General features: G+C 49.1%; 1 protein-coding gene across 1 annotated transcript in view; it reads right to left on the minus strand.

Annotated features, from left to right (window-relative positions):
• Nucleotides 1-2,266: 2,266 nt before the first annotated feature.
• The window catches only part of RAB6B (RAB6B, member RAS oncogene family), a 159,828-nt gene continuing 146,618 nt past the window's right edge, over nt 2,267-15,476 (minus strand). The window contains exon 8 of the mRNA XM_029068914.2: nt 2,267-7,473. Coding sequence (XP_028924747.1) covers nt 7,409-7,473 — 65 coding nt within the window. The 3' untranslated portion in view covers nt 2,267-7,408. The remainder of the gene's footprint in view (nt 7,474-15,476) is intronic.

Raw genomic sequence — 15,476 nt, forward strand, 5'->3', positions numbered from 1 at the left:
CATCAGAGGATATACTCATGTATATACTTGTGCATCAGAGTGTATACTCAAGTCTGTATATTTTTCAATAGGTGGCAAGCTGGAGGAGATGGGGAACCCTAGCAGTACTGTAGAAGTCTTACTCAGAAGTGTCTATTCTGAGCCAAACACTGTATTAAGCGCTGGGAAGAAGTACACGGTCGAGACTTAGACCAGGTCCTTGGCCCTCAAATAATAATAATGGTGATATTTGTTAAGCGCTTACTATGTGCAAAGCACCGTTCTAAGCGCTGGGGGGATACAAGGTGATCAGGTTGTCCCACGTGGGGCTCACAGTCTTAATCCCCATTTTACAGAGGAGGTAACTGAGGCCCAGAGAAGTGAAGTGACTTGCCCACAGTCACACAGCTGGCAAGCCGCAGAGCGGGGATTCGAACCCATGACCTCTGACTCCCAAGCCCGGCCTCTTTCCACTGAGCCATGCTGTTTCTCAAGAGAAGCAGCCTGGCCTAGTGGATAGAGCATGGGCCTGGGAGTCAGAAGAGTCAGGGTTCTAATCCCATTTTCACCACTTTTCTGCTGTGTGACCTTTCGGAAGTCGTTTTACTTCTCTGTGCTTCAGTTACCTCAACTGTAAAAGTGGGGTTGAGACTGTGAACCCCACGTGGGATAGGGGCTGTGTCCATCCTGATGATCTTGATTCTACCGCCAGCGCTCGGTACAATGCCAGGAACATAGTAAGCACTTATCGCAGCGTGGCTCAGTGGAAAGAGCCTGGGCTTCGGAGTCAGAGGTCGTGGGTTCGACTCCCGGCTCTGCCACTTGTCAGCTGTGTGACTGTGGGCAAGTCACTTAACTTCTCTGTGCCTCGGTTACCTCATCTGTAAAATGGGGATTAACTGTGAGCCTCACGTGGGACAACCTGATGACCCTGTATCTACCCCAGCGCTTAGAACAGTTCTCTGCACATAGTAAGCGCTTAACAAATACCAACATTATTATTATCAAATACACCATACATACACATATACACACTCACAGGCTTCCAACCTGAGAACAGGGGCGAAGCTTGGCCATGGATACAAAAGCAGGTGAAACAACAAAAAAACCTGACAAGTATATTTCCTCAGGCCATACGCCACTGCCTCTAGAACCAACCACCTCGGTCAGCTCTTCTTTTTGTCTTCTTTCTTTTTGTGGTATTTGTTAAGTGCCAGGCACTGTTCTAAGCGCTGGGGTAGATACAAGGTTGGACACAATCAGTGTTCCGCGTGGGGCTCACAGTCTAATTCTGAGTTTACAGATGAGGTAACTGAGGTTCAGAGAAGTGAAGCGACTTACCCAAGGTCATACTGCAAGTGGCTTCTCTCCCAAGAAGGCACAGGTCTCCTCTGTCTTACTGGGTGGCCAAGGCACCCATTTTTGGCCCACCGAGGCCTGAAATGGAACTTCTGAGGAAGAAGGATAAAGTAGGGTGCCCTGAGGGTATTTTCCAGAGTGTAGACACTTCCAGATCTGGGAGTCTGCCAAGTTAATGCTCTGCCTCTTCAGCTCCCACCTGCGAGGCACCCTCTGGGGCTTGAGGAGTGGAAGGAACTTGGCAATTTGGGATCAGGGAATACATGGAAAGTCAAAATCCACAGATATTCCCCAAAGCAGGGTGGCCTAGTGGCAAGAACACAGGTTTGGGAGTCAGAGGATGTAGGTTCTAATCCCGGCTCCACCACTGGTCTAGATAACCTTGGACAAGTCATTTCACTTCCAGCACTTAGAACAGTGCTCCAGCGCTTAGAACAGTGCTCAGCTCATAGCAAGTGCTTAACAAATGCCATCATCATCATCATTCTCTGTGCCTCAGTTACCTCATCTGTAAAATGAGGATTAAGACTATGAACCCCAAGTGTGTCAGGGACTGTGTCCAACCTGATTACCTTGAATCTACTGCAGCTCTTAGAACAGTCCTTCCACATAGTAAGTGCTTAATAAATACCATTATTATTATTATTATTCCAGTAGATTCAACCTCTAGTATAAGCCACACAGATTTTATCATTTTAATCTGCTAATTCTGTTGTACTCTTCCAAGCACTTAGTACAGTGCTCTGCACATAGTAAGCACTCAATAAATATGATTGATTGATTCTCTCCTCCCATTCCCTTCCCACCACCTGGTGGAGATTCCACTGAGGCACAGAACGGCTACCAGAGAAGGTTTTCACGCTGAGCCCCGACAGCACCTTCCTGTGTGAGAAAGGTCACCAGGAAATATCAGACAAGAGCCGGTACGTTGAGAATTTAAGACAGTTTATTGTTCGTTTGACCAACATGCTAAGTCTTTTTTTTTTTTACACAGTTTTATGGAAAGTCAATATGGCCGCTCGTACCGCCTGAGCCGGTAGGAGACGGGAACGCCACCGACAGAGCTTCCGCCAGCCAGCCAAGTTACAGAGAAGGTGATGTGATAAGCAGGGGTGGTGGGGAGGAGGGCAAAGGAAGGGAAAGAGTGAAGGAAGAGGAGAGCAGGAGATACCTTAATCTCCCACTTGGCAATGGGGCCTGACCTTCCATGCCCTGAAAGAACCCTTCAAGGTGACTTGTCCACCTCACCAGCCTAGCTCTGCCCAGTCAGGGTAAGTTTATACCCAGCTTGGGTAGGGACTTAGTGTAGTTTTTGCCCTAAAACTCTAGGTTTATGGAATTTGTAAAAACACATTTCCTGTGAGGGTCCTGACCCTGGTGGGGGGTGTCTAGGGTTTCTTCTTCCCAGTCTAATTAGAATTCCTGGGTCCCCCCGTGATTGATTCTGTCGGACTGCCCAACGACTCGGATTTCCACCGGCCCCCTCAATGAGGCAGGTGCCAATTTCGTGCCCTGCAGGAGAGCGGGTGACCAGAATCCCTCGGTACCCCTGGAGCACAGTCTACCTCTCTTTCTGAAACTGGATGGGAAGTGGAGACCGTTCGATCTAGATCCCTCCGTCTAGCCCCAGCACCTCAAGGGCTTTTCTCAGAAGGTGAAGACACTCTATTTTAGAGGTGTTCTACAGACTGTTACCCCGTCATTGGGCAGGGATTGTCTCTATCTGTTGCCGAATTGTACAGTTCAAGCGCTTAGTACAGTGCTCTGCACATAGAAGGCGCTCAATAAATACTATTGAACGAATAGTGGGTGAGGGCCAAGAAACCCGGGTTCTAGTCCCAGTCGGCCTTGGCCAAGGCACCTCTGCCTTCCGGGCTTGAGTTTCCCCATCTGAGTGGTGGACAGACCCCTTAAGACCCTTACCAACTCACCTGGAAGTGGTCAGGATCAGGAAGAAAACTCATAGAAAAGCATTTTGAGATCTTTCAGGGAAAACGTTAGAGAATTCCAGGGCTTTCTTATTGGATGCTCTGCATTCTGGCCATCTCTTTGAGTGTCCCCTCTCAGCTGGACTCACCTAGCGGTCTCTTCTGACCTCAGAAAATATTTTCTGATGGCTTTTCTTCCCTCACTGGATGTCCTCCTGTTGTTGCCACCGCTCCAAGATGGCAGCCTCTCCAGCACTTCACGTGGGGAAGAAGCCTTCTCCTTCTCTCTCTGTTGGCCAAGGTTCGGCCCGAAACGAGGATTTGGATCAGCAGGGAGTGGGGCTTCCGAGGTCTTCTTCGCTGATGTCGAAACCTCCGGGCTCTTCAGGCTTGGCTCCCACATCCTGAGTCTGCTCATTGCCAATCCCTGAAACTTAAAGCAACCCTGTGGAGTGAGAAAGGGAACAGAGAGGGTGGGACTCCTTGCCACTCGGGGGAGGAAAGGTCTCGGTTTAGAAATTACGCAACTCGGCTGGGATTTCCCGAGGTGGCCAGTCCTCTACTCCTGGAATACGCCTCAGCACTTCCGGTCATTTGACGATCCATTTCACCTTCTCAAAGTGAGACCCTCGATGGGTTATTGAAGCATCTGAAGACTTGGGTGGGTCTGGCAGGGCTCGCTTCCATCTTCCGAAAGGGTCTCATCCCTCCTGAGTCGAGAGCAGTGGTCTTTCTAGAGTGTTTACTATGCACAGAGCGCTGAACTAAAGGCTTGGGTGAGCATCTTCTCCCCTCCCTCCCGCCCAACGACCGTGCTCCAATTTCTACGGCTCAGGGCTGGACCTTGGCGACCACATGCTTTCTTTGGAAAGAAGCTGAAGCCAAATGGCCTTAGACACCCAAGGAAAATCTCTCTTTTCTCTGTCTTAAGCTTTGGCCCTCGGGAGAGGGAAAAGTTACCAACTAAAACAAGGCCAACGAACCAAATCCACTCTGCCCTTCCGGAGGTGTCTGCCTAGTTTGGATCAACAACTGGAGTTCGCACAGCCTGGGGCTAGCTAGGGCTTTTCCTCCTTCTAAGGAAAACTTCCATTGTTCTGCCTAAGTGGGAAAGAAGACGTTTCTTGGGTCAGATTACTCTAGAGAGCCAAGTTGGTTGAGAGGTCACTGAGGTAGAGTCCAACACAGGGTGATCTAATTGAAGGTTCCTCTCTGATTCTGCAAGCAAAAGACTAGAAGCCCTTCCAGTGAGGATGGGAGAGAGGAGAAATGCACTTACGTGAGGGTGCATTGAGTGCTCTAACAGTCCCTAGGCAGATGTAAAGGAAGAAGAGAGTGATTCTGAGATGGGAGGAAAGGAGGAAAGACAGGAGAGGATTTGCGGGAACATCCTTGTTGGGGCTGGGAGGGGGATGGAGGGAAATGATGTTACATATTTGGGTGTACCCGGCCCGTGGCATTTAACGATGAGACAAGCTAAACCTTCGACTGGACATTGTCTTCTATGGTTGCGGACAGAAGCAGGTGCCCCAGAATGGCGTGTGCATGTGAGATGACAGTGGTTCCCCCCCTCTTTTGTTTTTGTATAGGAAAGTCACAAGAGAAAAACTAATTCTGTGATACCCCACCCCCAAAATTCATCCATTCCTTCAATGAACACACAGTGGCTTTCACTGCAAATGTGTCAGCCATGAAGGCCACAAGGACTTCACCGCAAAAAAGACCAGACACTGCAACCAGGTGATGTGAATCCGTTTAGATTGTTGTGAGGTAACAAAGCAATCTTCCGACAAGCACCACTGGTCTTTGTGTGCATGGGTAAGTGCGCGTTGGCCTGTGTGTGTGGACACAAGCCCAAGTGCGCGCACACACACATATACACACTTATATATATGTACACATATATATATATTATATATAGAACATGGAGATATTCCCCTGTGCTATTTTTCCCCTCTAGTTGAACCACATATCTATGCATAATTTTACTGGTGACAAGACAACTCACAAGTTATTGGACAATATTAAGTATTTCTTATTCTAGCACATTGTAGCATTTTTCATTTTCCAGTGCTGTCAAACCGAAGGAGGTTCCCATGTGACAACAATAGGAGAAACAAAAATCGACTGTGTGTGTGTGTGGGGGGGGTGGTTTGGTGTGACTACACAAATCTAGCTATATATAAATATGTACACACATATATAAAAATTAAACATGTGATATCTGATTTTGATTAGCACATTGATCACGCCCCTTTGTAGAGGGGAGCTTCACCAGGATTTCGGTTTCCTGTGTTTCCCTCCTGAAGATAAAATTCCACCTTAAAGATCAACTGCCTTGTGCAGTACCGTCAGCAGAAACACGCGGCAGACCCACAGAACAAATGTTTAAGAGTTTTGCGTCTTCCGCAAGTTCTTACTCGTGGCAGGCTGCCATTTTGGATTGGTTTATGAGTGGTTCCCAATTCTCTCTGGATACACTTCTATTCACACCCCCACATGGATAAGGACCTTCCGGAGAGGTTCCAAAAATATCCATCAGACCACCCAGAGTCATTCCGGCAGGAATCTTCTCTGACTTTCCAAAGTCCTAGCGACAATGCGTTCGATGACTGCCAGTTCCGGGAGCCCGGAAGCCAGGGCCAGAATCGAAGGAGGGTGGTGGCTGGGTGGGGAAGGAGGAGGGGAGGGACTGATTTCTAATTTAGGTCAGAGTCATCCTCGCCCCGACCCGATCCATTTTAGACCCTGGCTCGTTCCTCTCTGTCTGGGTGGTTCAAGGGCTAAGCCGCCCTTTGTCCCATATGGCGTTTTGCGTGACATCAAGGGGCGGTTGGGATTTCAGCCACCCTCAGGTGTGAATCCAAAATGGCAGGCCCAGCTAGCCGGGGTCTTCCCAAGACCCTGCAGCTCCACAGTAAAGCGACAAACAGTGTATTCTCCATCTAGACGGTAGCGTGTGGTCTATCGGGTATATTTATACTTCACCGGTGGAATGAAAAAGCATCAAGAAATCATGTTTTCCGGAACCATACTCAACCACATTAGCAACTAAAAATCTAAAAGCAATTATTCCTCTAGTAATAGATCTGCAAGTGTCCCTTCTCCCCTTCCTTTCCCACTGCCCTCCCCGGGATGGTATAATACTGTAGAATACATGGTGGTGAGCTTGGATTCAGCACTTTGGGGTACAGTTCACAAAAATGTAGGCTGCTCTCCATCAGCATCTCTCTGGATCCCTCTCTATACCTGAATCAACAGCCCAGTTTCCCGAGTCCGTCTGGCCCCAGGTCTAGCGGAGCATTTCCTGTCGTCCCAACACCCACTTCTTCCTCCCCCTCCGCTCCGTGTCCTCAGGCTGAGAGAACTCTGCAAGCGTTGGCCTGCTGCTAACCACCCAGGATTCACAGAAATGGAAAGGGGAAGCCATTCATTTGATCGCCCTTAGCTCTGCTCGCTGATTTCTTTCAGGTCGGGTGGCTGGGCGCATTGGCCCATGGATCTAACCAGACAGGTGGCCAGGGAAGTAGTGAGAGCGTGGAAGAAGAGGCTCCTTTGGAGTCCTCCGCTCAATTGTCTCAGCCTCAGGTATGTTGGTTACCATACAGCGGGTGTTCGGGTTAACTGTTGGGGAATGGGAGAGGGGGAGTGGGTCCTGGAGCAGTCTTGCTGCGTGGGTATTTTTGTTTCTGCTTTTGGTGGGAGTTAGGATGGGGAGGGAGAGAGGGAGGCGGAGTGGGTCTTCTCTGTAAGTTTACAAATATACAAAAACAAAAAGCCCACCCTCTTTCAAATAAAAATGACTACATTTTCATCTGGCAAAAAGTTGTATACACATGATTTAAATTTTTTTTTTCAATTTTTCACAATTTTTGGCAATCTTAATAAAGTACAATATATTACAACCAAACCAAAAAATAGTTAAGTTTAAGTAACAGCTATTAAGAGTGTCATGATCACCACCTCCCACGCCCCCCTCCCCCCGCCACACCCCACCCCCAGAGACAGAGAGAAAACAAAAAAATCCTCCCATCTTGAGAACTGAATCAGTGTTGGTTTTTTTTTTTTAGGAAGCTAACCGATAGAAAGCAACACAACAAGCGTGTGGTGTCGAATGAAGCTGACCGATGCGGGGGTCTGGATTAGCAGGAGCATCCGCCTTCGCTGGCTGGCGGTTCCTGTGGCTTGTCCAGCTTGATGTCGATCACTGTGAGGTAACGTCACGCTAAGGAAGATTGTACGAAGCCCGCCCGCTTCGTCCCGTTTCTGCCCATCCCTGTCGGTTCCCCGGTGGCCTTTCCCACTTAGGCCCGGCCGCTGTTTCTCTGGCCCTGAAAAGTGTTTGGTGACTAGTGGGACCAATCAAACGATCAGTCAGTTGTACGTATTGAGCGCTTACTATTCATTCATTCATTCAAACGTATGAGAGTCAGAGGACGTGGGTTCTAATCCCGGCTCTGCCACTTGTCTGAGTGACCTTGGGCAAGTCACTTCTCTACTCTGGGCCGCAGTTATCTCCTCTGTAAAATGGGGAATAAGACTGTGAGCCCCACATGAGACGGGGACTGTGTCTAACCCAATTTGCTTGTATCCACCCCAGCGCTTAGTACAGTGCCTGGCACATAGTAAGCTCTTAGCAAATACCATCATTATTATCCCAGCGCTTAGAACAATACTTGGCACCTAGTAAGCGCTTAACAAATACCCTAATAATAATAATCATTATTATTATTATTTATTGAGCCCTTATGTGCAGAGTACTGTACTAAGCACTTGGGACAGTACAATGCATTACAGTTGGCAAACACATTCCCTGCCCATGATGAGCTTCCAGGCTAAAGGGGGAAGCAGACTTTAATACAAATAAATAGTTGATAATATATAATTTGAAGTCCCCTTCTAGACTGCGTAAGCTCTTTGTGGGTAGGGAATGTGTCTGCTAATTCTGTTGTGCTTTCAGAGTAAAGCCCTCAATAAATACAATGGATTGACTGACCAATCCAAGCAATCCAGGGATGAGGGAGGAGCCCGTTGGCCTGCTTGCCCACTGCCTCTCCTGAGAAATGGCAAATAAGCTCGAGGCCATCAAAGGCTCTCAGCTGGCCTTGCTCCCCTCGGGACGCACTGTGGCTTGATGGATTGAATGGATTTTATGCCCTGCTGTGGAAATGGCCTTCCTTGCCAGGTCAAAGTCCTTGCTTTCTTCATCCGGTCAGATGCGGGGTGAGAGCCCTGAGCAGTGGGTGCCCTCCTCCCCGTCCCCTCAGCCCTCCCCAGCCCTCTCCAGTTCAACTCCGGCGTAGAAAGCTACTCCTCAGAGTGTCCACTTCACAGTGGGTTCTTGGCAAAGAATCCCAGCCCAAGATTTCCCACACTGCCAAGGGCTAACGTGGAAATCCTTATTGAAGGATGAATATACGAATGAGACAATGAGACTGAAGTAGTGCAGGGAAGAGGAGATGGGTGGGGGAGGGAAGGAGGTAAGGTCAACGAGCCTTCTTCCCCCAGAGCCTGGATAAGGGCTGAAGTAAACTCCACCTCACCTACATAATAATAATAATAATTATGTTATTTGTTAAGCTCTTACTATGTTCATTCATTCATTCATTCAATAGTATTTATTGAGCGCTTACTATGTGCAGAGCACTGTACTAAGCGCTTGGAATGAACAAGTCGGTAACAGATAGAGTCCCTGCCGTTTGACGGGCTTACGGTCTAATCGGGGGAGACGGACAGACGAGAACAATGGCAATAAATAGAGTCAAGGGGAAGAACCGGCACTGTACTGAGCACTGGGGTGGATACAAGGAAATCTCAGTCCTCAGAACCCGGGGCACCCCCTGTACCGGCCACCCACTAGACCCGCCATCCCTCCTCTCCAGCCGACTGGGGCTGGAAGGCAGTGTGGCTGGCCGGGGTGGAAGGGGGGTGGAGGGAGGTTCTCAAAAGGTGCAGGAGAACGTCGGCCCCATCGAACAGAAATCAGGCGGCAAGCCTTTCCCCATCCGGCCCTGCTAACCGCTTCTCCTTTAAGAGGGAGCAAGAGGGGCCAGCTGGCTGAACATTCAGTGCAAACTTGTGAATAATTCATAGGTTTTCCAGCACTCCAAGCAGGGGTGGGGGGCCTGGGGCGGGTGGTACACACAGGGGATTCTGAGACCTGTCACTAGGAAGAGTGCACACATCACCGCAAGGAATGATCATGATGTTGACTAATGGGAAAGAAGCCCGGTCCCTCCCTCTCGCCAAGCTTTCTCTGGTTGGCAGGTGTGTTTTAAAGGTAAATAATGTCTTTAATGGATCATCTGGTCTGGAGATTAGGCCCCCCTGGTACCAGCGTTTCTCCTGGGTATTTTGCCTTGAAAACAAGCCTGGAAGCCACACCCGCATTTCAAACCAAGGAAACCTTTGTTCCCTTTTGTTCCTGACTCTCCAACTTCTCCACAACAGTTTCGTGCATTTGAACCCATCCGTTCCTTCGCAAGCTCTTTGAAGACCCTCCTCTGCACTTGCCTGTTTTGAGGGAATCCCACAATCCTTGCAGGCAAGACCCCCAAGAAGTATCTGACTCTAGGCAGGCTGCATGCTGCCGCTCCAACTCTATTTTATTGTACTCTCCCAAGCGCTTAGTACAGTGCTCCGAGCATAGTAAGCGCTCAATAAATATCACTGATCGACTTCTTGACTCTTCAACTTTTCCCGTGGCCACAAATTTCATGTGCTTGGCCCACCTCTTGGGCCAATAAACCTGCCTTCCTTTGTTTGTTTTTTCCCGTAGATCTAAAGCTCCTTGAACGCAGAGATCATTCCTACCCATTCTCCTGCGCTGTACTCTCCCAAGTGCTTAATACAGTACTCTGCACACAGTAAGCGCTTAATAAATGCGAAATAACATGACCTAGCGGATAGAGCATGGGCCTGGAGGTCAGAAGGACCTGAGTTCTAATCCCTGCTTTACCACGTCTCTGCGGTGTGACCTTGCGCAAGTCACTTCACTTCTATGTGCCTCAGTTACCGCATCTGTTAAATGGGGACTGACGGTGAGCCCCTCGTGGGACGTGGACTGTGTCCAACCTGATGGGCTTGTATCTATCTCAGAGTTTAGTACAGTGCCTGGCACAGAGTAAGCCCTTAACAAATACCATAAAAAAGTAAAAAAATAAATGCCATCGGCCGACTACTGATCTTGGTGAGCTCCCTCCCCACTCAGTCTTTGCATGATGTAATGGCTAGAGCACGGGCCTGGGAGTCAGAAGGTCCTGTGTTCGAATCCCTGCTCCTCCATTTGTCTGCTGTGTGGCTGTGGGCAAGTCACTTCACTTCTCTGTGCCTCAGTTATCTTATCTGTAAAATAGGGATTGAGACTCTGAGTCCCATGTGGGACAGGGACTGCATCCACCCTGATTTATTGATCCACCCCAGTGCTTAGTACAGTGCCTGGCACGTAGTAAGTGCTTAACAAATACCTAAGCAGTGTGGCTTAGTGGAAAGAGCATGGGCTTGGGAGTCAGAAGTCATGGGTTCTAATCCCACCTCTGCCAAAGCTGTGTGACTTGGGGCAAGTCACTTAACTTCTCTGTGCCTCGGTGGCCTCATCTGTAAAATGGGGATTAAGACTGTGAGCCCCACGTGGGACAACCTGATTACCTTGTATCTACCCCAGTGCTTAGAACAGTGCTTGGCACATAGTAAGTGCTTAACAAATACCATCATTATTATTATCTGCTGGTATCCATCCCAGAGCTTAGTACAGTGCCTGGCACATAGTAAGCATTTAAGAAATACCATTATTATTATTAGTAGTAGTAGTATATACACCACTTTTTAACCCAGGGCTGTTCCAGAGCCCATCCCCGCCCTCCTCCCCACGTCAGTGTTGCATGTCCATCCCGAGGGAGGATGAGGAAAATGTTTGCTTCTTGGTTTGCTTTCGAGAACCCTGGTGGATTGACTTTTGTCTCTTTGTTATAAGGTTTGCTCTATTCCTGTCAGGGATGTTACGGGTCTCCAATCTGGGTCTCTGAGCTGTCTTCCTCTATCTCTCCCAACCTGAGGTCTCACAGAGCTGCGTGACAGAGGCCAAGAATGCACATCTTTGTGTTCGTGTATGGTAGTGTCTGTTTGTATGTGATTGTGCGATTGCTTGTGTGTGTCCATGTTTGTGTGGGTGTGTGATAATAATAATAATAATAATGATAATAAAAATAACTGTGGTATTTAAGTGCTTACTATGGTCCAAGCACTACTAAGCACTGGGGTACATATAATATAATCAGGTCCCCCAGTGGGACTCACAATCTAAGTCTCAGTGTGTGTCTGTGTGTTTATGGATGCCAAACGAAGCATGAAGGCGGCAGACAGCCTGATAGGAGGTTTAGGCAGGCATTCCCCCGTCACTACTTCTCCCCAGTCCTCCCTTTCCTTCCCCTCCCTTCCAGAGATTGCCCGTCCCCCAGCCCAGGGCCAGACCAGACACTACAGAGAGGCAGATCTAGGGGTCCGGCCACCCCATCTTCTTATCCACAAGCTTTCCTCATCTGTATGGCTGTTCATTCATTCAATAGTATTTACTGAGTGCTTACTATGTGCAGAGCACTGTACTAAGCGCTTGGAATGAACAAGTCGGCAACAGATAGAGACCGTCCCTGCCGTTTGACGGGCTTACGGTCTAATCGGGGGAGACAGACAAGAACAATGGCAATAAATAGAGGCTGTCTGGCCAGCCTCCCCGGTGGGATAGCGAACCCCGCCTCACACACACACAAACACACCCACACCACGCAGGGCCCCCATGGGACCCGTTCAGACCTTGAGGCCAGGCCATCCAGTAACCCGTTCGCAGCTCTCCATCTTCATAATAATAATTATTATTATGATATTTAAGTGCTTACGATGTGCCAGGTACTGTACTAAGCACTGGGGTGGATACAAGCAAATCGGGATGGACACAGTCCCTGTCCCACACAGAGCGCGCAGTCTTAATCCCCATTTTCTACATGAGGTAACTGAGGCACAGTGAAGTGACTTGCCCAAGGCCACACATCAGACAAGTGGCAGAGCCAGGATTAGAATCCATGACCTTCTGACTCCCAGGCCCGTGCTCTATCCACTATGCCATGCTGCACCTCTTCAGCTCATCCTGGGGTACTCACTGGGAGACCATTTCCCTACAGTAATAATAATAATAATTATGGTATTTGTTAAGCGAAGCAGCGTGACTCAGTGGAAAGAGCATGGGCTTTGGAGTCAGAGGTCATGAGTTCGAATCCCAGATCTGCCACTTGTCAGCTGTGAGACTGTGGGCAAGTCACTTAACTTCTCTGTGCCTCAGTTCCCTCATCTGTAAAATGGGGATGAAGACTGTGAGCCCCACGTGGGACAACCTGATTCCCCTGTGTCTACCCCAGCGCTTAGAACAGTGCTCTGCACATAGTAAGCACTTAACAAATACCAACATTATTATTAAGCACTTACTACGTGCCAGGCACTAGGGCGCTGGGGTGGATATAAACAAATCAGGTTCGTCATGGGGATCACAGTCTCAATCCCCATTTTGCAGATGAGGTAACTGAGGCACAGAGGAGTAAAGTGACTTGACCAGGATCACACAGCAGACAAGCGGCAGAATCAGAAACATCCCAAACACCAGCTGTAGCCCTTAATGACAATTTCCTAAAGACTTTCACCAGAGCTTCCCCATGATCTCTTGGGGTGGCCCTCTCCCCTCCCCACCCAGCCGTGCCCAAGAGATGACAATGGGAGGGAGAAGAGGCGTCTGGATAGTCCACAAATCGTCTCTTCAGCAGCTCCAAGAACAGTGAGCTGTGAACAAGTCATCCTCCTCCTTCTCTTGGTCCCCTCCCCCTTGTCCCTCACAGTCCCCATTTCCCCAGCAGTTCTCATTGGTGACGGGCTTCTGGAGCCCTGGGACACCTTCACCCCTTTCACGTTGCCCCAGTGTCTCTCACAACTGGAGGCTTGCAGCACACTGAGCAAAATTCTCCATTAGCAGAGGGACTTTTTTGTCTAAGGCAAAACGATTCGGCAAAGCACACTCCAGGTTGATTTGTGCACCAGCTCCCATGGGGAGAGGAGCATGTTCAGAAAGGGCTCTAGAGGTCACCCAGGCCCACCCCCCAAATCCAGACAGGACTGTATAATAAAAATAAATAATATTGGCACTCGTTAAGCCCTTACTATGTGTCAAACGCTGTTCTAAGAGCTGGGGTCGTTACGAGCTCATTCATTCAATAGTATTTATTGAGCGCTTACTATGTGCAGAGCACTGTACTAAGCGCTTGGGATGGACAAGTCGGCAACAGATAGAGACAGTCCCTGCCGTTTGACGGGCTTACAGTCTAATCGGGGGAGACGGACAGACAAGAACAATGGCACTAAACAGCGTCAAGGGGAAGAACATCTCGTAAAAACAATGGCAAATAAATAGAATCAAGGCGATGTACAATTCATTAACAAAATAAATAGGGTAACGAAAATATATACAGTTGAGCGGACGAGTACGGTGCTGTGGGGATGGGAAGGGAGAGGTGGAGGAGCAGAGGGAAAAGGGGAAAATGAGGCTTTAGCTGCGGAGAGGTAAAGGGGGGATGGCAGAGGGAGTAGAGGGGGAAGAGGAGCTCAGTCTGGGAACGCCTCTAGGAGGAGGTGATTTTTAAGTAAGGTTTTGAAGAGGGAAAGAGAATCAGTTTGGCGGAGGTGAGGAGGGAGGGCGTTCCAGGACCGCGGGAGGACGTGACCCAGGGGTCGACGGCGGGATAGGCGAGACCGAGGGACGGCGAGGAGGTGAGCGGCAGAGGAGCGGAGCGTGCGGGGTGGGCGGTAGAAAGAGAGAAGGGAGGAGAGGTAGGAAGGGGCAAGGTGATGGAGAGCCTTGAAGCCTGAGCTAACCAGGTTGGACACTGTCCCTGTCCCATATGAGGTTTACAGTCTTAATCTTCATTTTACAGATGAGGGAACCAAAAAGTGAAGTGACTTGCCTGAGGTCACGCGGCTGACAAGTGGAGGAGCTGGGGTAATTACAAGCTAACCAGGTTGGACACTGTCCCTGTCCCATAGGAGGCTTACAGTCTTAATCTTCATTTTACAGATGAGGGAACCGAAAAGTGAAGTGACTTGCCTGAGGTCATGCGGCTGACAAGTGGAGGAGCTGGGATTAGAACCCACAACCTTCTGACCCCCAGGCCTGTGCTGTAGCCACTAGGCCACACTCAAAGCCAACATCCTTAAATAATAATAAATAATAATAAATAATGGTGGTATTTGTTAAGCACTTACAACGTGCCGAGCACTGTTCTAAGTGCTGGGATAGATATAAGGTTATCAGATTGTCCCAAGTGGGGCTCACAGTTTTAATCCCCATTTTATAGATGAGGTAACTGAGGCACAGAGAAGTGAAAATGAGTTGCCCAAAGTCACACAACTGTCAAGTGGTGGAGCCGGTGCCATCCTGTACTGAAACCCTTCAGGGGAGGGGATTTGGCCACTTTCTCCAGGCACCCAAGCCAACGGCCTGGGATGCGTTGATGGGTCCTGGAAGTCTTGGCCTCTCCCTTTCTGAGCAGTCCCAGGAGGCTTTCCTGGAGGAGTGGGCTGAAACCCAGAAAGACGAGAGGCCGGGAGTGGGCTGAGACCTAGCAGGAGAGAAGCTGCAGGCCCATGTCGGAGGTGGTCCAAACTGTCCGCTCCCCCCAGACCCTACAAAAAATCATCTTAGTGGAAAGAGCACACACCTGGGGGTCTGAGAAATAACAGTAATCATAATTGTAATAATTGGTTAAGTGCTTATTATGTGCCAAGGACTGTACTTAATGCTGGTAAGGTAGAAGATAATCATATTGGACATAGTGCCTGTCCCACCTGGGGCTCCCGGCCTGGGTGGGAGAGACTAGAGATATTGAATCCCCATTTTAAAGATGAGGGAAATGAGGCACAGAGAAATCAAGTGACTTGCCCAAAAGGTCACACAGCAGGTAAGTGGTGGAACTGAAATTAGTACCCAGGTCCTCTGATTCCCTGGCTCATGCTCTTTTCACTAGGCCACGCTGCTTCTCCTGAGTTTTAATCCCGGCTCTGCCATTTGCCTGATGAATGACCTTGGGCAAGTCACTTAACTTCTCTGTGCCTCAGTTTTCTCATCTGCAAAAATGCAGATTAAATGCCTTTTCTCCCTCCGCATTGTGGGGCAGAAGA

The sequence above is a fragment of the Ornithorhynchus anatinus genome, chromosome 1, assembly GCF_004115215.2.
Source record: "Ornithorhynchus anatinus isolate Pmale09 chromosome 1, mOrnAna1.pri.v4, whole genome shotgun sequence".
Lineage (NCBI taxonomy): Eukaryota > Metazoa > Chordata > Mammalia > Monotremata > Ornithorhynchidae > Ornithorhynchus > Ornithorhynchus anatinus.